Source organism: Carica papaya, chromosome 8 (assembly GCF_054855325.1).
Source record: "Carica papaya isolate Zhongbai chromosome 8, ASM5485532v1, whole genome shotgun sequence".
Classification (NCBI taxonomy): domain Eukaryota; kingdom Viridiplantae; phylum Streptophyta; class Magnoliopsida; order Brassicales; family Caricaceae; genus Carica; species Carica papaya.
Window position 1 is genome coordinate 9,126,003 of NC_142316.1, and position 27,643 is coordinate 9,153,645.

General features: G+C 36.2%; 1 protein-coding gene across 1 annotated transcript; it reads left to right on the forward strand.

The window, feature by feature from the left end:
* NOL (NYC1-like protein) lies at positions 1-27,643 on the forward strand. The gene is made up of 13 exons (XM_088209965.1): positions 1-327; positions 2,624-2,692; positions 2,992-3,053; positions 3,146-3,232; positions 3,378-3,445; positions 3,523-3,571; positions 3,657-3,742; positions 4,708-4,765; positions 15,134-15,184; positions 26,753-26,803; positions 26,887-26,928; positions 27,225-27,335; positions 27,419-27,643. The coding sequence occupies exons 1-13, from the start codon at positions 69-71 to the stop codon at positions 27,464-27,466; spliced, it is 1,041 nt and encodes a 346-aa protein (XP_088066091.1). The 5' UTR covers positions 1-68; the 3' UTR covers positions 27,467-27,643.

Consider the following 27,643-nt stretch of genomic DNA (forward strand, 5'->3'; position numbering starts at 1 on the left):
CAATTAGTTTCTCCTTGGCCACTCCATTGCTTCACTCTCCCTTTCCCCTTTCCTCTTCTCTCCCTTCAATGGCGACTTCAGTTTCCCTCCACTTCTCTTCCTCTCCATTTCTCTCGTCTCTTTCTCCTCTCGAAACCACTCAATCTCTCTTCCACTCTCTCACCTTCCCTTTCCCTTCTTATAGACAAGTTGACCGCCAATTCCTTCTGAATGCAACATCGTCCAATGCTCCCAAATGGCCTTCCTCAACCTTAAGATCACGCTCCTCATTAAGGACAGAACCTATGCTGCCTCCTTACAACGTCTTGATCACTGGTTCAACCAAAGGTTTCTTTCTTTTCATTTTTCTTTTCTCCATGTAATTCCTTTCGGTTGCTTACTGTTATTACTATTATTGAGTTTATTTCTAATTATCGAGAGCCGTATCATCGTTAAATATGGAAATTAAGTTTGAGTATTGCTTCGGAGGAGATTTACATGTACAGTGTGAGTGCCGGAGTTGGTAGTCACGAAACGTTGTTATGTACTGCCTGGCTTATTGAAAAGAAATAAATTGGCAAAGAGAAAAATTTGTTTAATCACTTATCGTCCGTTTTGTTCAATTCTTATTTTTCTTTTAGTTACTTTCCAATTCTAATTTTTAGTAAAAATTGAACTTCCGCAGGAGTTAATTGAAGTAAGGGTGAAATATCTTAAACATAAGAAACTATGTTGTAATTATATTTCGTAAAACTAATATAAAAGTTAGAATTTGGAATTAGCTAGGAATATAATGAAAGTTAGAGCCAAGTGTTACTTGAGAATCAAACGTGGCATAAGAAGAGTGGAGATTACTTGTGGGGGCAGTCATATGAGAGATTGCAATTATGGCAAAGGAACATTGAATGGAACACTGAAAACTGACTTTATTTGGGCATTCACATCGTGCGAGTACTTGGGAATGCAGAGACGAATACTCTTGGACAATATAAACAAAGCTGGCCTTGAAAGCTGGTACAAGTGGAGAATTAACAACTATTTGAGTGGCGCAACAGGACCTGAGAATGCCTGAGGAAGCAGAGGATGATTGTTGTGATTCATATATTGGTTGCAGCTGCACACAAGCGATCTACATGACACCTTGAGTTTGAGAATAATTAACCATGTCTCTGTTGTGAATATGATTTGATGGAGAATCTTTGGGGAAGTTTGTGGCAACAAAAGCGAGGTGTTTTCTTGGGAAGGATGTTGCGTTTGATCTGGTGCAGGACAAACTTCCTCTAGTAATAAAGCAGCGCCAAATTGAACAAAAGGAAGCAATTGTTTTTTGGAACCAAAGCTGATGAAAAAGTTCTCTTAGTCAAGAGAAAAACTTTCCAAGATTTAAGACCAAATTGCACTTAGGGAGATAATGCCAAAAAAAAAAAAACACTAGTTAATCGAACACTGTTTTCAATTTTTGAAGGTAAGCATTGATTGCCAAATCAGATTTTTGAGTGTTGTAAAACTTGGATTTGAGCTAAGGCAAGCAAGCATTGACCTGATCATGAAATACTTGTTTGAGAGCAACCTAGTCTTCCCTGACAATGAGAGGAAAAAAAAATATTGGACTTGCAGAGACCGAATGTCTGCAAAAGTGATTTGGATCCAGGATAGAACCAATATGGCATTTGGATTGCGACCTGTTTTTTGTCCTCCATTATAGTGTTTTTAGGGGAGTAATTGGATCCATAACCTGAGAAACAACATCATATCCTTGAAAAACAAGAAGGAAGAAGAGATTTTCAGACCCAGTTATTATTGAACCCAGGTTGTTCATTTTCGGACCAAGTTATTTTCGGACCTGATCATGAAATACTTGTTTGAGAGCAACCTAGTCTTGCCTGACAATGAGAGGGAAAAAAAAATAGTGGACTTGCAGAGACCGAATGTCTGCAAAAGTGATTTGGATCCAGGTTGTTTGGATCGTGGATAGAACCAATATGGCATTTGGATTGTGACTTGTTTTTCGTCCTCCATTATAGTGTTTTTAGGGGAGTAATTGGATCCATAACCGGAGAAACATCATATCCTTGAAAAACAAGAAGGAAGAAGAGATTTTCGGACCAAGTTATTATTGAACCCAGGTTGTTCATTTACGTAGTTTTTGATGTTAGAGACCTTGAAGGAAGGATAAGAAGAAGGGAAAAGCTGGAGGGAGGAAGACCATAAATCAGCACGTATTGAGGAAGAAGAGTTACTCATGATGGCTGAGGGAAGAGAAAAAGTAGAGAAATTTTATTTTTGGTCAGGCTCAAATATCATGTACAAATTACAGAGAGATAATCTCAGGTGATCTTATTAATCATATTATTATGCTATTTATAACCTTACAAGATATTTGATTAGATTCTGGAGATTGAATTCTTATCTCTTAATTATTGTAATCATATTTCTTTCATAAAGAAAAAAAAAAAAGAGTTACAATCTAATGGAGGTTACTTATCTTCCAGAAAAAAAAGGCAATAGCAAGGAAAGAAGCTTACCTACTTTACAACATATGTGGTCTTGGTAGATTAATAATGAGCTCTCTCTTTCTATGATTCAGTTTGTAGCTTGTTGATTTGCTGTTTCTTCATCTATTTTTTGTGTTTTTTTAATCCAGGTATTGGGTATGCATTGGCTAAGGAATTTTTAAAAGCAGGTGATAATGTTCTAATTTGCTCAAGATCAGGTAAAAACAATCTTGCCATACAAATGCTAGTCTCTCTTAGTGAAAGCATTGTGAAATATACATATGTATCACATACATGCGTGGTGAAGGGATGTTTTGTTTTAGTTGGTTGCATAGCCAAATGCAGAATGCTTTCTTTTTGGAGGATCTATGCAAAGACAATGTTAGTAGAAGTAGATGTTGTTGGGACACCAAAATGATTATCTTGTTTATACCAACTTTTTCTCTTTTTTTCCCCAACAATATTTCTTATTTTATGAAAGGTAAAAGAATTAATATTTCCTGATGTATTTTGACAGCGGAACGGGTTGAATCTGCTGTTCATAGCCTTAGAGAAATATTTGGGAAGCAGCATGTGTGGGTACCTCCTTCACGACTTTTCAAATCCCTGCATATTTGCTTTTCCCTTACAGTTCGCTCAGTACTTTAGACTTTCAAATAACCTCCTTACAGGGCACAAAATGTGATGTTAGAGAGGGCCAAGATGTGAAGTATTTGGTGGAATTTGCAAAACAGAATCTAAAATACATTGATATATGGGTACTTACTTCAGATCATTGTCTCTTTTCCCACCACACTTATTCTTAGTAGATATTAACTCAAAAGTTTCTTTTCAGGGTTAACTCTATTTACAATCTTACCTGTTCTATTTTTACACTCTTACCCTATGTTGAGAATGATGCAGATTAATAATGCAGGATCGAATGCATATAGCTATAAACCATTGGCAGAAGCTTCAGATGAAGATCTTATGTGAGAACTTAACATTTTCTTTTTCTTTTCAGATATTTTTCTTCTTATCTGTTGTTGTTTGTAAATCTTTTATACAGTGAAGTTGTGACAACTAACAGTCTTGGTCTGATGATATGTTGTCGCGAGGTAATAGCAAGACCTAAAAAATAGTTTTTACTTTCTTCTTGCTTCCAGTTTCTCAGCTGTACTCTGTTGCATGGTTGTCATTTAGGCAATAAAGATGATGTTGGGCCAGCCTCGAGGAGGTCATATTTTCAACATTGATGGGGCTGGTTCAGATGGTAGACCAACACCCAGGTATTGAGCTTTTTACTTTCGGTTTTATAACTTTTCTATCATGTCGATATTATACAATTATATCTTTAGGAAATGATGGTAAGATTTGTCCTGAAAAAGGGTTATTATATTTTTAACAGTTGCACTATTTTAAAGTTAGAATTCCTATCTATTTTTCTTATATTTATTATTCTAGACATAATAGGATATTTTCAATCCTATAAATTGTTGAATGATACTCCATCTTTATTCATGCTGCTTGTGAGTAAAGGGAAAAGAAGGGTTGTTTTGAAAATATTTTAACTCTCCTAAATGTCAGAAAGAAAATATACCTAAAGTATTTTGTTGGAAATGACATTAGAACTATTCCTCAAAAAAAAAAAAAAAGACATGACAGTAGAACTAGGGGGGAGAATTTTTTTTTTTTTGGGTGTATTTTTCATATGGACGTTTACAGCTGGCTATTCATGCAAGGTTTCCATACATAGAAAATTAGCTATAAGTGGTTAAAAATAAACAATAGGAACTTAGCTATAGATGGTTATAATTTATAAAATAAAAAATGAGATAATCAAGGGATTTAGAATTTATGTAAAGATATGTACAATAAAAGAAAAAAAAAAAGAGATTCTGTGTTCTGGATTTTCAACACTGGAGAAAATCATGACAGTAATGATTCTGAATAGTTAACACTCCCCTCAAGATGGTACCTATATATCTCTCATGCCCATCATGCAAATTAATCAATGAAGTTGGTTACTGCCAAAACCTTTGATGAAAATGTCAGCCAACTAGTTTCTAGAGGTTATATTACTTACTAAAATTTGGTATTCTGGATTGTGGTACAGCATATGAGTACGAAAAACAGTGGATGCTAAATTTAGGTTAAGGGGGTAGGTTTGGTTGTTATGTTATTTTGTCAACAATCAGTTCTAGGTTCATGATGCTGCTCACTCATAGTTACTCCTTTTATTTTTCTTTTATAGATTTGCTGCATATGGGGCAACCAAAAGGAGCGTGGTGCATTTGACAAAATCATTACAGGTAGAAGCTCAACTCCTTCAGTCATTCATATGTCTTCAGATTAAATTTAGCAAAGGCAGATTGCAGTAGTTTGCACATTTTATTCTTCTTACAAATCCAGATGTTGATGCATTTGAATCTTAGTGGGTTTTGATTTATCATTTTCTCATAAATTGGTGTGGAACCCCCCTTGTCTAACACCTCACCTATGATTAGGAGGTTTGCCAATATAAAATATTTGTTTGATCTTTTCTTATAAATATATAAATATATATGCAGAAGGAGAGAGTGTGTGCATGTGCGATTTGTTTTCTGTTTGGAGGGAGTTTTTGTTTTCTGAGATAAAAAGAGTAAAGTAGATTAAACTAGGCACCAAGGGAGTACCACCTGCTTGTAGATGTTCTCACTGACCATTTGTAAATCTGTTTGAAAGGAGTTATCAAGGGGATTTTGTTACTGAAGGAATCCTTCTATCTATATTTGAGTTTGCATTACTAAGCAGCTTTACTGTTGGGAAGATTTTCAGTTTCCAATTTGTTAAGACTTACTTTATTTCAAAAAAACAAAAGTCAAGACTGACTCTGGCTTTTCTTCTTTGAGTAATTATAAAAATCATTGCAGCCTCTAAGCTTGATTTTCGAATCGAATTTAGTTAGACTATCATTTGAAAATATGCAGGATAAGCTTTGGCTTCTGATTGATGACACCTTCTTGGTACAATATTTTATTCCTGAGTCCATGGCATGGAATTCACCAAGAAATGTCGTCCTTTTCTTGTGTGCAGTTTTAGGTGCTTGAGAAAATTCTTATTCATGATGATGATCTATAAACCTTTTCTTAGTAAGAACAGTAAGAGCATTATAAAAGAGAAACAGAACAAAGAAGTTAATGAATCCTCCTATGATAAAAGTGAAGGGAACAGAAAACAGAACAAGAACAGAAATTAGAAGTGCTCAACATAAAACAGCACACCATTCCTTTGCAAACTAGATAATAGTAAGAATGCTATGCCATTCCAAAAACATGAGAATGTCGAAAGGCTAATTGAAATTCTCACATAGTGTTCCAACTAATAGGAAAATGATAGATTAGGATCAGAGATTAATGTCTCTAGATCTTCAGTATTTTGTTTAATGGTTATCCTTTTAACAATGGAGAGGATTAGGAGGCCTTATAGATATTCAGTTTTCTTGTCACAATTTATAAAAAGTCCTTTTCTAATTGGGTAGCACCCCTTTTGTGTGTTGTTAATATGAATTTTCTCTTTGTCCTCTAAAGTCATACTTTTAGGATTCTACCTCCTGAATGGGGCTATAAAGTTACACACTATTTCATAAAAATTCTTCATGATATCAGAGACAAGAGTAAATTTTAAAAAAATCCAAATCTTCAAGCCTACTACTGTAGCAGCTTCTTGTTCTTCTTCTTTGTCCTTTCCTTTCTTTGATACCAGTTGAAGTCATAGAGCTGCCGTTTACCTTCATCATTTCTTTCCTTCTTTTTGTATCACAATTGTATTCGTGACACAAAATTTAAAAACTCACAATTGACTTCTTTCTCCTTTATCCATTTAAGATTGTGAGGAAATATGAGAAGAAAATAAAGATCTCTATTTCTAAATTGATAATACATGGTATTATATAGTAGATTACAAGAGAAAAAAATAGGAAACTAACTCATTTCTAAATAGGACATTAACTCATCAGGAAACCTACTCATTTCTAAATAGGACACTAACCCATTAGGAAAACTAACCTCCTAATCCCTCAATTTATAGAATTTCTAATTAATTCTCCTAATTTCTTGTCAGCATATCTATATCTTGACACTCCCCCTCAAACTGAGGAATACATGTCTTCCATTCCTAGCTTGATTACAAGATCATGAAAATTCGAACTGTTCAACTCCTTTGTTAGAACATCAGCTACTTAACGTTCTGATGGAACATAAGATATACACACTAATCCTTTCTCCAATTTTTCTTTGATGAAGTGTTTATCAATTTTGATATGCTTTGTCCTATCGTATTGTATAGAACTATGAGAAATATTGATTGTTGACTTGTTGCCACAATAGAACTTCATAGGTCCTTCTCATTTGACTCTCAAATTATCTAGAATAATCTTTGACCATAGTAGCTCACGTAATTCCTAAGCAATAGCCCTAAACTCTGATTCTGCGGATGATCTTGTCACCACATTTTGTTTCTTGCTCCTCCATGATACCAGAATACCTCCAAGAGAAGTACAATATCCTGTAGTTGATCTTCTGTCTACTAGAGAACCTGCATAGTCAGCATCGATGTAAACTTTAAGAGCAAGAGTGTCGTTCTTCTTGAACAAAATTCCTTTCCCTGGATTGCCTTTCAAGTAATGCAGTACCCTGTAAGCAGTTTGAAGATGAGGTTCTCTTGGATCGTGCATGAATTGATTAATCATGCTCACTGAGTATGTTATGTCAGGTCGAGTGTGGGCAAGGTAAACGAGTTTTTTGACAAACTTTTGGTATATTCTTTTATCAACAGTTGGTTCTTCTTTACCTTCTCCCAACTTATGCTTCGGATCCATTGTTGTAAAGACTGGTTTACACCCAATCTTCTCTGTTTCTGTTAATAGATTAATCATGTACTTTTGTTGAGATATGAAGATCACCTGTGTGGAATATGCCACCTCAATGACGAGGAAACACTTCAGTTTTTCCAATTCCTTTATTTCAAATTCTTTTGCTAGTCTCTGCTTCAGTTCTTGTTTCTCTTTCTCATCATTTCCAGTTACTGTGATGTTGTTCGCATAAACTAGAAGTACAGTTACTCCCCCTACAGCCGAATGTTTAGTGAAGAGAGTGTGGTCACCTTGGCTTTGTTTATATACCGACTTCTTCATGACTTTTGCAAATCATCCAAACCATGTTTTAGGAGATTGTTTTAACCCATAGAGGGCCTTTTTCAACTTGCATACCTTGTTACCTGTGTCGCCCTCAAATCCCAATTGGATATTCATGTATATCTCTTCATCTAAATTACCATGGAGAAATGCATTCTTAACATCATATTGTAGGAGTTGCCACCTTAAGTGGGCAGTCAATGACAATAGAATCCTCATTGTATTCATTTTTGCAACTGGAGCAAAAGTTCTTTGATAATAATCTACCCCATAAGTCTGAGTATACCCTTTGGCTATCAATCTTGTTTTATATCTCTCAAAGGATCCATCAACCTTGTATTTTAGTGTGAAAATCTATTTACAATCAATAATGTTTCTCTTTTGGTTTATCAACAATCTCCCATGTTTTATTCTTTTCTAACGCACTAATCTCTTCTCTCATAGTATCCCTTAATTCTTTTTTTGACGATGCCTTAGAAACAGTATTAGAGATAGTAATGGCATTTAAACTTACAGTGATAGGTGTTTGTGAGATGATGATAGGTGTTTAAGAGAGACATAGTGAGATAGTGGGTAAAGTGGTTGTTTGATGCATTCTCTAGTACCTTTTCTCACAGTAATGGGAAAGTCTAGGTCGTCCAATCAGGTGTTTCAACAGATTATATATGTAAAGGTGGGTCAGATCTTACCTTGATCTCATTTCCTAAGTCTGGGTTAGATTCTTGGATTTGCATCAGTTCTATAACGAGCTTTCTCTTTGAATACTCCTAAGTGAACCTTGGTAACTTTTGACTTGCACTATTAGGGACAAGAGGTGACACGGGTTCAACAGCAGAATTGGGTGACTCAGATGTGATTAGGTCAGAAATCTCGGATTCAACAGCATAGACTGGAACCTGAGAAAGGTCAAGGGTTTTAATTGGTTCAAAGGACTCACAAGTACTATCTTCCATCATTGAAATCTCCCCCTGAAAAGAGAACTTGGAGAAAAAAAGTTTATTTTCTGTAAAGGTGACATCTGCAAAAATATAAAATTTTATAGATGAAAGATTGTAACACTTATATGATGTTATGAAGTGAGAGTAAAATCTATTAAGGATCTTTATGGGACTTTTGTTGTCTAACACACGTGAGGGAAGTCTATTTATCAGATGTATGGCAGTAAAAACTTCTCCCCAATAGGACTGAGGAACATTCCCTTGAAAGAGTAAGGCTCGGGTGGTGCTAAGTAAGTGCTCATTTTTCCTTTCAGCTACCCCATTTTGCTGAGGTGTGTTAACGCACAATGATTCATGGAAAATGCCCTATTATTGAAAATAGGGTGACAAAATTTGGTTGAAGTAGTCTCTAGCATTGTTTGTCCTAAAACTTTTTATTTTAACCCCAAATTGGTTTTGAACCATTGAGTGAAAGTTGGGTATAACAATGCTAACACCATATATTTGTTTAAGAAGAAAGAGACAAGTAACGCGAGTGCAATCATCAATTAAGGAAACAAACCAACGAGCCCCAAAAACATTTGGTATTGTAGAAGGACTCCATATATCACTATGAATTAAATGAAAAGGATGAGAGGTTCTTTTATTGTTGATAGGAAAAGATACACAAACATGTTTTGCTAATTCGCAAGTGTCACAATGAAATTTAGATATATTTAATCCATGAAACAAATGAGAAAACATGACTTTTAAAACTTTAAAAGAATGATGACCTAGGTGTAGGTGATACAGCCAAATGACATTTTTATTTGTGGAACTGAAGAAAATTAAGGATAAATTGCTTCTACCGTTTTTTTATGATTCAAGGTGGTAAGAACCGCTTCTTTCCTTAACAAGTCCGATCCTTCTCCCCGAGTGCTGATCCTGAAAAATACAATAGAAAGGGAAAAAAGTGACATAACATTTAAGTTCATGCGTTAGTTTTTGAACAGAAACAAGGTTGGTTGATAGTTTCGGTACATGGAGGACATTTTTAAGGGTAAGGGTAGGTGTGATACATATATCTTCGAACCCTGCAACATTAACTAAAGAGCCATTGGCCACTAAAATTTTTCTATTACTCGGGCATGGAGTATAGGTGTAAAAAAGTTGAGGTATGGGGGTCATATGATTTGTGGCACAAGAATCTATTATCTAAGAATTGACATATAATGTTTCCGAGGCATTCATGCAAAAAAAGAACAAAGGTTTACCTGTAAGAGCTAGGGAATAAGTTCCAGAAGGCTTCCCAAGAGACCCCAGTAGGTTTCTCAGCTTCTCAATTTCTTCATTGTTGAATCTCCCTGTTGCTAAATTTTTCTCAGTTTTGGGTTGCTCTACCATATGTACTTGAGGCCTTTGTTGGCCCCCTTCCCTCCCCCCCACGAGTCCCTCATTCTTGGTTTGGTGGTTTACTATTTTGTTTCCAACACTTCTCCTTTGTGTGCCTCGGTTTCTTACAATAGGTGCACCAGAGATTTTTCCTTGTTCTCCTTCCACTGGTTTTCTCTGCTAGGATGTTGAGTTAGGGCTGACTCGTTCACGGTTTGTTGTGTTTGAAGCATAACACTTCTTCGATTTTTTTCTGCTCGAATAAGTGATATTGTCTCTTCTAGAGGAGGGAGTCCTCCTTACCAAGGATTTGGATCCTAACTTGATCGAATTCAGAATTCAATCCAACCAAAAAATCATAGACCTGGCTTTTTCAATGAAGTTCTTCAAGATGACAACATTATCAGGATGTTTCATCTTAAAAACTCAGTAATGATCAAGTTCTTGCCACAAGTTTCGCAGCAGGTTTGCATATTCTGTGATAGATTTGTCTCCTTGTTTAGTGGCCACAGTTCTTACCTTGGTCTCGTACACTTGAGCAGCATCATGTGCCTTCGAATATGTGCGACAAATGAAATCCTAAATTTCTTTTGCTGAAGCAAAAAGCATACACATATCACTGTTCATGGAATCCATAGAATCCCATAGCCAAGACATTATCATGGAATCCTCCTCATCCTATGCTTCAAACGATAGGTCATCTTTTGCTGGTTCCATTCCAAGAAGGTGATTAAGTATCCCTTTGCCTTTGAGGTATGTGCGGATAAGTTGAGATCATTTGAGGTAGTTCTTCTCATTGAGTCTATAGGAAGGCCAAATATTTTGCAATTCTCCAATTTTCTGAACAGAGTTGGATTCTTCGGGTGGATTTGAATTGCTGGAGGCAATAGTGTCGGTGGTTTGGGAGGTTGACATGATGAAGGAAGGAAATCAGCAGCAATTAAGACTGCACAAACGGGAACTAAAGAAGGAGAAATAAAAAACAAGATTAGCAATAAAGAGTGAAAGGAAGATCGTTCAGCAATTAAGGTTGAAGAGAATAGAGACAGAATTCTCATAAAAGAGTTTAGAGCTCTGATATCATGTGAAGAAATATGAGAAGAAAAAAAAAATCTCTATTTCTAAATTGATAATACATTGTATTACATAGTAGGTTACAAGAGAAAAAAATAAAAAATTAACTCATTCTTAAATAAAACACTAATTCATCAAGAAATCTACTCATTTCTAAATAAGACATTAACTCATTAGGAAATCTAACCTCTTAATCCCTCAATTTACAGGATTTCCAATTAATTCTCCTAATCTCTTGCCAACATATCTACATCTTGACAAAGATCACTCAAATAAAATAACTATTTGATCTGGTCCATTTTTCTCCTAGTTTCTAAAGACTATCGGCTTGTTGATGGTACCAGAGTTCTGAAGTGGAAAATATATACTGAATCTGGACACTCTTCTCTAGCAACAAGTTGCTTCTCTTGTTTTGTCCTTGATTCAAGCAACAGTAACCTCTAACACTCTTCACAGCTTGCTCAAGCGCAATATTTCTCTTGCTACCTGACAATCTTGGTTTGTCATTAAGCAGCTGTTTCATGACCAAAAACATGCTTGTCGTCTTCCAATAAAATTTGAGTTCTACAACACCTAGAGTTGTTCTCTCTGTTGACGCATATCTTTAAAATTTGGACTGTAATTATTTGATCTCAATTGGGATGATCTTTTTGAAGAGAATTGGTTGTTCAAATCGTGAAGAACTCTCGAGGATCTTCCCTTAGACTAGAAGAAGGTGGTTATTAGTTTAAGGTCTTGGGGGCGAGTCATGAGTTTCAGTTACACACATCGATGGAGGAATTGGAGGATCTGGACAGACGGGAAGGGGAGCACGGTTTGAATGAGGTTGAATTGGAACAAAGAATTGCTTTAAGAAAAAATATTGAATTAAATTTGCTGATGGAGGAAGTGAATTGGAGGCAGAAATCAAGGGCTCGTTGGATTGCTGAAGGTGACAGGAATTCCAGATTTTTTCATTGTTTGGCTAACCATCACAGGAGGTGCAACTATGTGAGGTCTTTGAGGTTTGGTGACAGAATTGTTCAGGGGAATGATGCGCTAAGAAGTAATGCAAAGGATTATTTTGCTGCTTTGTACAGAGAAGAGCTGGAATGCAGACCAAATCTAGACGGCATCACATTTAGAAGGCTGGATGAGGCTGACAGAGTGGATATTGAGAGAAGCTTCACTGAAGAAGAATTTTAGAGGGGCTGATGGCATGCAGGAAGGATAAGGCGCCGGGACTAGATGGATGTAATATGGAATTCTTGCAGGAATTTTGGCACGTGGTTAAGAGAGATATTGTGAATCTGTTTAATGACTTTCACATAACAGTTACCTTTGTTTACGTCCCTAAACACAACTTTTATTGTTCTCATTCAGAGAGTAAATAGGGCCTCTAATATTAAGGAATTCCAACTGATTAGTTCGGTTGGGCGCAAAGATAAGTTGATTGCAAAGGTTCTTGCTAGAATAATGGCCAAGATGCATATATAAGGGTAGGTAGATCCTTGGTGCGATTTTGATTGCAATAAATAAGAAAAAGAAAAGGGTTTTATGTAAGCTTGACATGGAGAAAGCCTATGATCATGTTAATTGGGTTTTTGTGTATTACATGCTCATGAGGCTCGGTTTTGGGAAAAAATTGGAGAGGATGGATCAATACTTGCATTACAACTATCTCTTTTGCGGTGATGATCAACGGTGGGCTGTCGAGTTTCTTCCGAGCTACAAGAGATTTAAGGCAAGGGGATCCATTATCTCCATTCTTATTTATTGTGGTTATGGAGGCTCTCAACAGTATGTAACGTAAGGGCAAGGTGGCTAAATTTTCATAAAAGACTGACTGTGGGAAGGGGAGATGTGAGAGAGGAGGTGACACGTTTTCTTTGCCGATGATGTTTTACTTTTTTGTGAAGCTGAGAAGGAAGCACTGTTGCATAAGATGTATACTTATGGGTTTCCTGGTGGTCTCGGGTCTTAACATTAATTTGACAAAATCTGAACTTGTAAACTTTGGGAGGGAGGATAAGCAGGAGGGTTTGGCTTGTGTTGGGCTGCAGATTATCCAAATTGCCAATAAAATATCTAGGGCTGCCTTTGGGAGCAAATTACAAGGATTCAATGACTTGGAACCTGTAATTGACAGATTTGAGCATAGAGTCGCGGGGTGGAAAAATGTTTACTATCTAAAGGGGGAAGGCTCACTCTTGTTAGAAGCACTCTTAGCAGTCTACCACTTCTGTCCATTCTCACTATCCTGAGTGGTATTGCGAGGAAGTTAGAAGCTATCCAATGTCGGTTTCTATGAGGTGAGGTGGATAACCATAAAAAATTTCATCTGGTCGCATGGCAAGATTTGAAGAAACTGGTGCATCAGGGAGGACTGGGAATTTGGTCTCTGCTAGAGATGAATGTTGCACTCTGAGGAAAATGGTTGTGGAGGTTCATGAAAGAAGAGAATGTTTTATGGAGGAGAGTTGTTGCTTCTAAATTTGGTGTTGATAATAGGGGTTGGTTGGCAAATGGTAGAATGCAGCCTCATAGAAGAAGCCTGTGGAAAAAAATTGAAGAATGAAAGGAAGGGTTCCTGAGGTTTGTGGAGTGGAACAAGCGAAGGGCCAATAGGATCAGATTTTGGGAAGATAGGTGGATTGAAGAGGGATGTTAAGAGAAAAATTTCCGTTGATTTATGGAATTGCAGAGTAAGGATGCACGGCTCAGTGATTGTTTCGTCAGAGGGGTGGATGGTGTTGGGTCCTGGCAGGTTGTGGTGCACAGACATCTGAATGACTGGGAATTGTTAGAGTATGCGGAGCTGATGAAAATTCTTTCTGCTATTTCCCTGGGTAGGAATGAGGATACTCCTCGGTGGAAGCTGACAAAAAATGGAAATTTTACTGTGAAATCTTGGTATAGAGGATTGATGCAGTTTGCTTACAATGGCTTTTTCCCTCACAAGCAAATTTAAAAGGTTAAAGTTCCTCCCCGAATCTCCTTTTTTGCATGGGAAGCTAGTATGTGATGTATCTTTATGATTGATAAATTGAGGAGGGGCATATGTTTGGTCAATGCTTGCTATATGTGCAAGCAGGATGAGGAGAGCTGTAATCACCTGTTACTTTGGTGCCTAGTTGTGCACAAATTGTGGACTATGGTTTATAATTTTCTCGGGATAAATTGGGTGGTGGCGGGCTTGGTCAAGGATGAATTGTGTGCCTGAGAATATCTTAAAGATAGATGGATTTTTGCTGATATGATTCCAGTCACAGTGATTTGGACTGTCTGGAAAGAAAGAAATAGAAAGGCTTTTCATGGTATTGATGGTTTAAAGGGCTTTGATGTGCTTAAAAATAGATGGTTCAAAACCCTGGATTTTTTGTTGATGGGGCATCCTCCCATGTTTTTGGAGGCTTTTAGAGTCTTTAGGTGTGGAGGTTCTTGAACCGTAAATAATTGTACATGTTTCTGGGCACCCCCCTGGGTGCTCATAGTAATATAATTTTTCACTATTTATTTAAAAATAAAATTAGTTCAAGGCCTTGGAAGCCATTGCCCTCCTTTTTGGAGATTCACACTGGACTCTATCTCGAAGAGGCTTGGCTTGCTTGTCTTTGAGTTGCAAAAACTACTGCTTTAATCTTTCAGCTTGAGTTCTATATGGAGTTTAATCATATTGATAAGAGCTACTCATCACTGCTAAGACATGTCTCTTCGCGTTCATCTTCCTATACTGGTTTAATCATGTGACTTTGAGTTTCTTGAATAATCTCTTACATCTGGAGATTTTTGTGTTTTCTTTTAGCATGTTCAGACCATATTAATAAAATTTCTACAAAATAATCATAAGAGGGACCTTAACACCTAATCTAGAATATGTTCTTTCTACTTTGTTTAGTTGTTTGTACATGTTATCAAACTTCAAGGCTAATCTACCAGGAGGCTCTGGCTTATAGGTATTTCTCTTGCACCACTTTAGGTCGGTGAGGTGCTGGGTAGGGGTCCGAATCCCCATTTACCAAGGGGATTTGCCCTTTAACTAAAAAGAAAAAATTCAAGTCTGTCTTTCTTAATGATAACATTTCTGTAGTTGGTAGCTTTCTTATGGATTTGCTTTTGATACTTGTCTCTTTGAATTTTCACAGGCTGAACTGCAGATGCAAGATGTTAAAAATGTTGTAGTGCATAATCTGTCGGTATGTATTGATATTGTCATTTTTTAAAAAAAAAAATTATTTTTACTGTTCTAAATCCAGAACATGTGAAACAATATTTGTTAGATCTCCCTTTCCAATTGGTTTTCTGATGCATTATAATTTGTTTCCAAGTTGTGACATTATATGTGATTCAATTTGTTGGTAGATTCTGTTGGAGCAACAAACTAAATTATTTCTTTGATGAATGCCTTTTCATATAAGCAATGAGTCAGCTAGGAAGGACATGTTATAAAACAGTGGTTATAATAAAACTTGATAAATCCAAGCATCAACCTGCAATTTGTAAGCTGTCCTTTTGAAGTCCAATTTTAGCAGAGTAGCTGATGTTGGATTAGTTAGCCTTTAGACAAATGGTGTTAAATTTTAAGCATGACAGTAGAGAAATAACATATTCCACCATGCAAGGATTTGCATAGTATGACTAAGAAGTCTACATCTATTGGAGAGAGCAAGAGAGGCCATTAATATGAAACTTACTGTAACTTCATGTTTTCAAACTTAAAATTAAAGTTTATTTGGCTTATTTTTTAGAAAAAAAAAAAAGTTTAGTTAAGACTTGAAGCTTGGACAATTTATGGGTTCATCAAATGCCGTATGCTGAAATTTAATTATAACTAAAATGGAGGGGGGCAGTAGTAAAATTTAAAAGAGTTCATGCTAAATAGAATTTTATATTAGTTAGAGTTCTAATAATATAATTATATCCTATAATTAGAGTTCAAATAAAATAAAAATAACTACTTTATATATATCTTATAAACGTAAATACAAGAAATAAGAAATAAAATTAGAAGTTTGTTTTTTCCAAAAACTTCATGGTATCAGAATTGCGCTGCATTGACCGGACAGAGCCCCTCCCTCGCGTCCATTTTTCCGCGCATGGGACGTCTAGTGTGGCCATTCCGCGCGCCAGACCACTTCAACCTGGTTCGTCCACGCCTAAGCAAAGCTGTCCGCATCCGAACCGGTGCCCAGCCCAGCCCAGCCGAACCAGATCTGGTTCCCTTTTTTTGTCCTTTTTTCGATTTTTTTTATCCCTTTTTGGTTCCTTGGTGCAGATAGGAGATTCATTTTTTATTACTGGGTATTTTTTCTTCTTATTTTTAACATTCTAAGATGACATAAGCAAAAAATGTGAGTGTTACTAGTTTTGATAACCCTTTATTATAAATTAGTCTCGTAAAACTTGATGGAACTAATTATCTTACTTAGTCGAGATCTTATTTATTATTTATCAAATTTTGATCCCTTTTTGGTTCCTTGGTGCAGATAGGAGATTCATTTTTCATTACTGGGTATTTTTTCTTCTTATTTTTAACATTCTAAGATGACATAAGCAAAAAATATGAGTGTTACTAGTTTTGATAACCCTTTATTACAAATTAGTCTCGTAAAACTTGATGGAACTAATTATCTTATTTAGTCGAGATCTTATTTATTATTTATCAAATTTAGAGGATTGCAGGGTTACATTACTGGTGAGGTAAAGAAATCAGATGTTGGTAGTTTAGAATATAATATATTGGACTCTGAGAGCTCATTGGTAATATCATGACTCATAAATTTCATGCAAGCCCATATTGTCAGAACATATCTGTTGCTTAATACTGTCGAAAAAATATGGAATGCAGCACCTCTTACATATTCACAGATGGGTAATGACGCTCAGATTTATGAACTCTAGAATAAATTTCGTAGCACAAAGTAAGAAGATATGACTATTTCTCAATTTTTTTTTTTTAATACAATGGATTATGACAAGAGTTAGATTACTATCAAAATTTTTAAGTAGAGTTGCAAATGTAGTCAAATTTCAGAAATTTTTAGAAAAAGAGCGAATCTATAATTTTTTAGCTGATCTGAACTCCGAATATGATCAATTACGGGTGCAAGTGTTTGGTAAGGATCTTTTTTCTTCATTAGAACAAACTTATGCTTATGTTCAGAAAGAAAAGAGTAGAAGAAATGTCATATTTCACATTGCACCAGTTGAGAAGGCTGGATTAGTGGCTCAGTTTGATCTATCCAGAGATATATGGAAGTGTGACTATTGTGATAAGCCAAGACACACAAGGAAAACTTGTTGGAAGTTGCATGTAAAACTAATTAGAGGTCGGGGAGGAAGAAAAGATGGAACCACAAGAGCTCAAGCAAATTTTGTTGAAGTTAGGGAAACACCTGCTTCACCATCCGTTAGAGCCTTTTCCACATAAGAAATTCAAAATCTGAAGCAACTTCTGAGTCAACTTAATTCTTCATCAACTGTTGGCATATCAAATATGGTAAAATCAGATATTGCTCATCCTATTTTCACTCCTGATAATTGGATTATAGATTCTGGAGCTAACAGACATATGACAAACTATTCTAAAGAATTCTTAACCTATTCTTGTTGTACTGAAGGGGATAATGTCCGTATAGCAGATGAGTCATACACTCCCGTGTCGGGAACAGGTTCCATTAATTGTACTTTTACTATTACATTGTTTTCAGTTTTACATGTACGTAGTTTTTCTGACAATCTTTTATCTATTAGTGGTATAACTAGAGATCTCAACTGTCAAATTGAATTTTTTCCTGGTCATTACATCTTTCAGGATCTTTAAATCGGGAAGAGGATTGACACTAGTAAGCTGTAAGATGGTTTATATGTTTTGAATAGACATCTGAATTTAATTGGAAATCAAGCAACCACTGGGAATAAAGAAGTCAATATGGAGATACTACAATGGCACCGATGATTGGAACAACTTTCCTTTTTTATTTTAGAAAAATTATATTTTAAGTTATTTAAAAGAACTTTTAATAGAAGTACTGATATTTTTATGACTATTCACTCTGATATGTGGGGACGTACTTAGAATACCTCTCTTTCTGGTCATAGATAGTTTGTTACTTTTATTGACTGTTGTACTAGATTAACATGGATTTATCTGTTAAAAGTAAAAAATGATGTATTTTTATGTTTTCAATCTTTTCACAAAATGATATGTACACATTTTGATACTAAAGTTAAGATTCTGTGAACTGATAATAGTACAAATTATATAGATAGTGGATTCCGTGCCTACCTGGAGTCAAATGAGATAATTCATCAGACAAGTTGTGCCTACACCAGTAAATAAAATGGCGTTTCTGAAAGAAAAAACATGCATATTCTGGAGTAGATTGGTCACTAATGTTCACTTAAATCTACCAAAGAGTTACTGGGGAGATACAATTCTCTCAACTATCTATCTTATTAATAAAATACCTTTGTGGGTCCTGAATTTTAAAAGTCCTATGGCGGTTTTGTAAGGACAAAATTCCTACATTGTTCCCCCCAAAAGTGTTTGGATGTGTGTGCTTTGGTTATGCTAAAAATGTGAGTAAGTTAGAACTTAGAGCTCGTAAGTGTGTATTTGTTGGATATTTTACTACCCAAAAAGGTTACAAGTGTTGTCATCCACCATTTAGAAAATACTTTATAACTATAAATGTTACCTTTAGAGAGAATGAGTCTTATTTCAACTCAAACCCAACACCTCTTCAGGGAGAGAATGAGAAGGAAGAAGTGATACCTAATTGGATAACAATTGAGAATCATATTCAGGGAAAAAATTTTATTGCAGAAAGTCTTAATCAAAAAGATAATGTTGGACATCTAGATAAACCAGACTTGAAAAAATATTCAAGAAGAGAGAAGTCTGAAAAAGTCATCATGCTGTCTGTCCCACGTTAAAAAATCTTATCTGTTTTCAAAAGATACTGGTGAGTTATTTTTCTATTGTGATTTATCAGACAAATTTATTGTTGTTCGAAAGGGAATGGGAACTTGCACTAAGCACCCTATATCTAACTTTGTTTCCTATTACTCTCTATCCCCCTCCTATAGAGATTTTGTCTTATTTGTTTTCTCTGTCTATTCCACAGGATTGGAGAGAAGCTTTAGGAGATCTCAAGTGGAAGAAAGTCATGATTGAAGAAATGAGAACATTAACAAAAAATGAAACATGAGAACTTGTATTACCTCCACAGAGAGAAAATAGTTGGTTGCAAATGGGTATTCAAAGCAGACGAATGATTGGTGGCTAAAGGATTTACTCAAACCTATTGGATTGACTATCAGAAGACATTTACACCTGTTGCAAAGATGAATACAATTAGTATACTTTTGTCTTGCGCAGTTAATCTTGATTGGGATTGACAGCAATTTGATGTAAAAAATGCATTCCTTTATGGAGACTTAGAGGAAGAGGTGTACATGGAAATTTCACATGGATTTGAAAATGAGAGGACATAAGAAAAAGTCTGTCAATTAAAAAAGGGCTTATACGGATTGAAACAGTTTCTAAGAGTATGGTTTGAACGGTTTAAAAGAGTTATGATCTCTTTTGGATATCAACAAAGTAATATGAATCATACTTTATTTATCAAATATGGTGACGGTAAGGTCACTCTTCTCATTTTTTATGTGGATGATATTGTGATGACTGGATATGACACAAAGGAGATGGCTCGGTTGAAGGAACTTCTTGCTCGAGAGTTTGAAATAAAATATTTAGAAAAATTGTAATACTTCTTGGGAATTGAAGTTGTTAGATCCAATAAAGCGATCTTCATTTCTCAAATGAAGTATATTCTAAACTTACTAGAAGAGACTAGTATGATGGGTTGCAAGCCGACAGAATCACCTATTGAGAGAACCACAAATGACAAGCAGGTAATAGTACATCAATTGATTTGAGAAGATACCAAAGACTAGCTAAAAGATTCATTTATCTCTCACATACCAGACCTGATATAGCATATGCAGTTAGTCTTATGAGCCAGTACATACATGATCCTCATAAGATTTATTTACATGTTGTCTTCCACATACTACGATACCTGAAGTGTGCACCAGGAAAAAGTCTACTATTTTCTAAGAATGATCACCTTAAAATAGAAGTATTTATAGATGCCAATTGAGCTGGGTTATTAGATGATAGAAAATCAACTACAGGTTACTGTACACTTGTAGGAGGCAACTTAGTCACATGAAAAAGTAAGAAATAAAGTGTGGTTGTCCGCTTCAATACTGAGGCAAAATATAGAGTAATGACTCAAAAAGTATGTTAATTACTATAGTTGCAAAAGCTAATGCGGGAGTTTAAACTGCTTAAAGACGAGAAAGTATCCATGTTTTGTGACAATAAAGCAACAATTAACATTGTTCATAATCCAGTTCAACATGACAGAACAAAACACATTGAAATTGATCGACATTTCATAAAAGAGAAGGTAGTTGGTGGTTCTCTATGCTTATATCGTGTATCTTCTAACGACCAAGTGACTGAGATTTTTACTAAAAGATTATGTAACACATCTCTTCAGAACCTGATTTGCAAGTTGAGCATGTGTGATATCTTTACGCCAATTTGAGGGAGAGTGTTGATAAGGATTTCATGCTAAATAGAATATTATATTAGTTACAGTTTTAATAATATAATTATATCTTATAATTAGAGTTCAAGTAGAATAAGAATAACCACTTTATATATATCTTTTAAATGTAAACATAAGAAATAAAAAATAAAATTAGAAGTTTATTTTCTCCAAAAACTTCAATAGTTCATCATGTCTTATTGATTCAAGATTGGTACTTTTATGATGTTGCATTTAGTGCAATTTTCATTTTTTTCTTGATTCTCAATCTCAGATTTTATAAATATATAGAATTAAGACACTGTGGGCTTAGGAGGGTTTATGTAAAGAAAAGAAATTTGTACAACTTATACCTTTGACTATCTTTTGGATTATTTGGAAAGAATGTATAGTAGGGTTTTTGATGGTATTGAGGATGAGTGGACAAAAATTAAGAATAGATGGTTTCATTTTTCTTGCTTTTAAATCTTAAATCATGACATATACAGGATGGATGATTTTGAAAATGTTATTGATATGATTGCTATGTTGTAAATACTTTTGGACATGAGTTGCACCTCATTCAAGCTATTCAATACATTTTTATACTTTTTATTTCAAAAAAATGTTTGACCCTATCCTCCATCCTCACACTGAATTTTTTGGGGATTAATATCCAATTCCCACTAATAAAATTATTTGGAGATGAAAGCAAGACTGTAGGGAAACCACCCAAGGTTTACCAAAGGAAAAAGAGCAAATTGGAAAATAATTGTAAAGGAAAAAGTTAGATAGGTAATTCATCAAATGAAGTTTGTTCTGGATCAGTTTCTTTCGTTGTAATCGGTAGAAGCACCTAGCAGACAAGGCGCACCTCCCTCTTTCCCTAGTCTATATATTCAGTCCTCCAGGGCTGGATGATTGGGTTAATGGGTGGGTTAATTGGGGGGGGGGTGCGCCTTATGAGTCGTTTCCCAAGAATTTTTGCAATCACACAATCAAGAAATATGGTAATTGAGGAGGCGTACAGGGACCTCAATGGTAGCAGAGATTGGTTGGTGAATGTCACTAGAAACCTGAATGATTGGAAAATTTGTGAGTATGAAGCTCTTCTGCAACTTCTGGACTCACAATAGGTTAAGAACGGATCGGACCAAGTGCTTTGGAAGCTGAATCAAAATGGAAACTTCTCAGTTAAATTCTACTACAGCCATATTGTGAGGGGTGGGACTGAAAGGAGCCACAACTACCTGGTTCAACAAATCTGAATATCGAAGGCGACTCCTGGATTTGTTTTTTTTTTTTGCTTAGGAGGCTAACAGAGAATGTATACTGACCATCGACAAGTTGATGTCTAGAGGCCATATTTTAGTCAATAGGTGTTACTTATGCACGAAAACAGCGGAGTCTTGCAATCATCTCTTGTTGTAGTGTCCTGCGGCTTATGATCTATGAAGTATGATTTATGACCTTTTGGGGATTAATTGGGTGATGACAGGTACTCTTTGGGAGGAAATTTGGATGTGGGAAAAGTTATGTAAGAAAAGAAAATTTGTAAAATTGATTTCATTGACTATTTTTTAGGTCATTTAAAAAAAACAAATTTAGAGCTTTTGAGGGTAAAGAGGTTGAGACCTATAAGTTGAGAGATAAATGGTTATATTATTTTGATTTATTTTGTTAGGACATGACATTATTAGGGATGAGAACTTTAAGAATATCATTGACATCCTAACATATTTGTAAATCTTCTTGTACATGGGTGGTATCCCCATAGTATCTTGTTAATATATATTTCACACTTTTTATCTAAAAAAAAAAATATATTCAACCCTCTAGAAGTGAGAAAACACAAAATATTCAAATTCAAATTCAAATTTTGTGTTTCTCTTCTCTTTGACTCTCCGCTCTTCTTTTCTCTTTTTCAGTCCTCTAAGTCGCGGACCACAAACAAGGTTCTAACAAGTTGGTATCAGAGTCTTTTGAATCAGGTGAAACTTATACCTCTGTAGCATCAAGAACTAGGTCCAAGAGAAAATTGATCATGATGGAGCAACCAAAGGTGAGCCAACTAAGGTATCCATAAAAGAAATCGATCAACAATTTACGGACTTCATGATCAAAGTTTATGAAGCACAATGCCAAACCAAACAACAATTTGACCAAATCATCGGAATGTTGTGTGGCAGTATGAGACCCAACAAATTGACTAACCAGGCGGCCGGTTGATCGCTGCTGGTTGCAATGAAACGGAGAATCCTTCCTATCTAACCATGTGCGAAACTGAAGAAATACAGCAACCGATGTGAAACTGAATAACAATGAGTCTGTCGGTGACACTACCTAAGGTGGAAAGTCTGCTGTTTGAAGGAATAAATCCAAATGCTTGGATTGCAAGATGTGACAAATATTTTTTGGTGCATGGCACATCAGATGGATAAAAGGTCGAAGTGGCTTCACTACTCCTAGGTGAAGTGATTGATATGTGGTACCAAGGCTAGCTACCAAGAATGAAGATCTGGAACAGGAAGTGTTTGTGGAAGAAGTCTGCTGCAAGTTTCGCGGTGCAGGTACAAAAGACTTCATCGAAGAGCTTAATAAACTAGTGCAAGTGGGGACTATTATGGAGTATCAAGAACAATTCACACACTTTAGGGCCTTGTATCGAGATATCATGAGGTACGTGCTTCCTTAAGCAGACTTCTCATCATGCTGTTGGAATGGGAAACACCAGGATTGAACATTTTTAGTGTTTCCCTAAAAAACTCAATAAGAGAAAACAAAGTTAAGCGGATAATCATCACCTGTTACAAGTGTGGTGACCACTACTTCCTTGGACATCGTTGCCAAACCATGATGATGATGGCCATTGAAGAACTAATCTCCCACGAACATGAGGTGGAGAATTGCCGCATGAACTGGCCAACGGAGAAGAGAACCAAACAGGTACACTTTCCATTCTGTCCATAGAAGGCATTGTTGCAGGAAGCACGCTGAAAATTAGAGGAACTCTAGGAGGATATGATGTTGTAGTCCTTCTTGACAGTGGCTACTCACATTCAGTCCTGTACAAGAGTGCTGCTAGATGAGTTTAGAATAAAGTGATAGGTGAGAAGCCATTGATGATAACAGTAGCTAATGGTTAGAAGATCTCCAGCAACATTGAACATCCTGAAGTCTCATGGGCGATGCAAGGATATAAATTATGCCAAACTTCTGTGTAATCTAGCTAGGCAAATAGGACATGATCTTGGAGTTGATTGGATGAAGCAATTTAGTTTCGTGGTATTTGATTTTGTCCATGCCATTGTGAAATTTCACTATGTTGACTTGCTTATAGTTCTTGAAGGAGGTGATGCAAGTGGAAATTTGTTCAACATGAAAGAGACAAGTGCAAAAAAATGGATAGACCAGAAGCAATCCATTGAAGGAGAGATGGTCTTTCTGGTGATGTTGGCAGAATCAGTGGACATTATCACAAAGGAGTCAAATGAAGTATTAAGGACCCTGCTGAATCACCTCAAAGGTGTCTTTAAGGAGCTCTGAGGCCTGTCCTCGCCAGGGCTTTTGATCATGCCATATCCTTGAGTCAGGTAGGGATGACAGTGAATATACATCCCTACCAATATTCCTTTCACTAGAAGAATGAGATGCAAAGACAAGTTCAGCAGATGTTGGAAGAATCATCCGCCGCAGCCATAGCTCATTGTCATCTCCTGTTTTGCTAGTCAAAAAGGACAGAGCCTGGAGGTTCTATGTCGATTATAGGGAACTCAATTCCCTCACAAGAATAAGTTCCCTATATCCATTATTGATGATTTATTTAATGAATTACATGGGGGTATAATCTTCTCCGTGTTGGACCTCTTATATGACTATCACCAAATACGGGTAAGAGAAGAGAACATTCACAAAACAGTCTTCAGAATGTACCAGGGTCACTATGAATTGAGGGTAATGCCTTTCAGCCTCACTAATGTCCCGACAACTTTTTCAGGCTCTCATGAACCATATATTCAAAGCTTTCATCTGGAAATTTGTCCTAGTCTTCTTTAATGACATCTTAGTTTATAGTTCGAATGAGTAAGAACACTGTAAGCAATTGGAAGAGGTATTGAAACTGCTAAGGGACAATAAACTATATGCCAAGCAATCCAAATGTCGATTCTTCCAAAAGGAAGTGGAATATTTGGGTCACACCAGGAAGGAATAAAGATAGACTCGAGAAAGATAAAAGTTACAGTGAGTTGACTGCCACCAAAAACCTTGAAAACCCTCTGAAGATTTTGGGGCTTGATAAATTACTACCGCAAATTCATTCAACACTATGGCGTTATAGCAAAGCCACTCATGAAACTTACTGAAAAAAGGAGCGTCCTAGTGGAGTTGAGGCTAACCAAGCCTTCCAGGAACTAAATTCTGCTTTGACCTCTAGTCCAGTGCTGAGACTGCTGAAATTTAGAGACCCTTTTACTGTGAAGACTGATGCCAATGACAAAGGATTGGAGTTATATTTATGTAAGGGTGAAGGCTCATAGCCTTCAATAGCGAGACGTTGAGTCCTAGAAATCAATCGAAGTTGGTGCACCAAAAAGAACTCATGACTGCGTTGCATGCAGTAAGGCAATAGCGAGATTATTTGAAGGGAACTCCATTTGTCATCAAAACAGACCAAAAAAACCTGAAATATCTTTTGGATCAAAGGGTGTTATCCATAATTTACCAGAAAGACGTGAAATTGTTAGGACTTAACTACAATATTCAGTACAAGCCAGAGTCATCCAACTCAGCTGTAGATGTCATCTCAAGAAGAGAACAAATGAATACTGCAACTGAGGTTCTTTACACTGTCACCACATCAACTCCAGCATGGATTTTTGAAGTAATAAATAGCTACTGCTTGAGGAACTTCTGGTCAATCATGAGAGCAAGCCTTCATTTAGTCTTAAAGTGGGAGCAAGCCTTCGTTTAGTCTTAAAGGGGGACTCACTCGTCACAAAGGCAGGTTGGTAATTGGAGATAATAAGAAGTTGAAAATCAGATTATTGCATCAGTGTCACAATTCAGTTGTTGGAGGTCACTCGGGAATTACAGCCACCTATGTGAAAGCTAAACAACATTGCTATTGGCTAAGTATGAAGAATCAAGTTACTTAGTTGGTACAATGTTGTGACATTTGTAAATGTTGTAAAGTTGAGAAGGTCTCATTACCCAGACTCCTGCAACCACTTCTAGTTCCATCTCAAGTATGGGACTCGTGTCCATGAATTTTATCGAACAACTCCCAAAGTCAGAAGGCAAAAACAGTATACTATTGGTCGTAAACCGCTTAACTAAATATAGTCACTTCATACCGGCACACCATCACTTCACAGCTCAAAGAGCAGCCGACTATACATGGAGACCATCCACCGGCTATATGTAATTCCACAAGTTCTGGTCTTGAATAGAGATAAAGTGTTCACCATGTTTATTAATATCTCTCAGGTGCATGATCCATCAACAACCTAAAATATGAGCAAAGTGACTAGCTGCTGTCAAATGGTAGTATAACACTTCTTACCACTCTAGTCTGAAAATGACCCCCCTTCCAAGCACTATATAAATTCGCTTCATCTTACTTAGATACTATTGACCTGCACTCTGCCTTGCAATCAGTGGAAGCATTCATCGCAGAAAGGATAAGGCTAACAGGGTAATAAGCAACCTCTTTTGAAGGCTCAGCTCTAATCCAAATAGTATGTCGATGCTCATTGAAGTTTCGAAGAACGTGACCTGGTGTTACTCAAGCTTTAACCATTTAAGCAAGGAGGTCAGTAAGACGTGGTGAAACTCTCAAAGTCTCACCCAGATTCTATGTTTCTTTTGAAGTAACACAAAAGGTACGACTAATGGCGTATAGGCTCTAATTATCTCCAGCCTCTAGTATGCACCTGGTTTTCATGTGTCTCAATTACCGATTAATATGTTGACCAATAGCATAATTGCATAATAATTTGAGTAAATGGATTTCGATACTCTCGGCAACTCCCGAAGCGAATTCAACCAAAGTTCAGATTTAACAAGTACTTCTTTGCATGTATTTCTTCTCATGCTTTCTTGTTCTTTCTGGTCACTCTTTTTTTTGTATCCTATTTTTCACTTCTTTCTATTGCACTGCAGCCAGGAATGGTGACAACTGACCTACTCTTGTCTGGTGCCACAACAAAGCAGGTTAAATTGAACACAATGGACTTCTTGCTCTATTTCTTTCTTCCAGTCTTCTGACCTAGAAATTGGACATCTGCTTGCTGCAGGCCAAATTTTTCATAAATGTTTTGGCAGAGCCAGCGGAAGTGGTAAGATAGCATTCTCTTAAATGGCAAAATACAGGCTTCTTTTTTTAAAATAAAGTGCAGGCTTCTTTATGCTGTGATTATGTGTTTCATGATCAATCTGTTATATGTTGAACTTAATGGAACTAGTGACAGAGAATCAAAGATCTTTTCTTCCCTTTTTCGTGGGAATTTCAGAAATTATTTGTAGTCATGAGGATCTTCAAAACATTGTCCTGTTATGTCAAATTAACATTACCACCTATCATGCTGATTGTTTTTCTCTTGTTTATTCTCACTTGGAGCGGGGTTCTTTTCAGGTTGCAGAGTACCTTGTTCCAAATATCAGGTCCATCCCTGCAAATGGATCGATGAAACCCACATACTTCCGTTTTCTCACTGGACTGAAAGCTTATTCACAGATATTCTCAGTTAAGAAGTGCTAATTGTCATCCTTGTATAAAATTTTGATGATCGTCTCTAAGTTCTGTTTTCACTTTGTCTCGTAATGCAGAGAATTGCATTTGGTGCAAGGAGAAACAGATATGTCGTCGAAGACTGAAAGCAGCAGAAATGGAACACGTTAATAAAGAATGAAGAATTGGGAAATGTCTGTAAATAGAATACTAACTGACATTTAATTCTCTGGTTATCTTGTTGCTTTACCTTAGGGCTATGTTGGGAATTAATAACAAATTTTGTAAAAATTTATTTAAAAATTGCATCTGATTCAAGTAAA

Bases quoted from the DNA above. Each gene is read 5' to 3' on its own strand.
- NOL (XM_088209965.1), top strand. From the start codon at position 69: ATGGCGACTTCAGTTTCCCTCCACTTCTCTTCCTCTCCATTTCTCTCG. The intron at 3,054-3,145 runs GTACCTCCTTCA...ACCTCCTTACAG, and splicing joins TTGGGAAGCAGCATGTGTGG to GGCACAAAATGTGATGTTAG. The intron at 3,233-3,377 runs GTACTTACTTCA...AGAATGATGCAG, and splicing joins TAAAATACATTGATATATGG to ATTAATAATGCAGGATCGAA.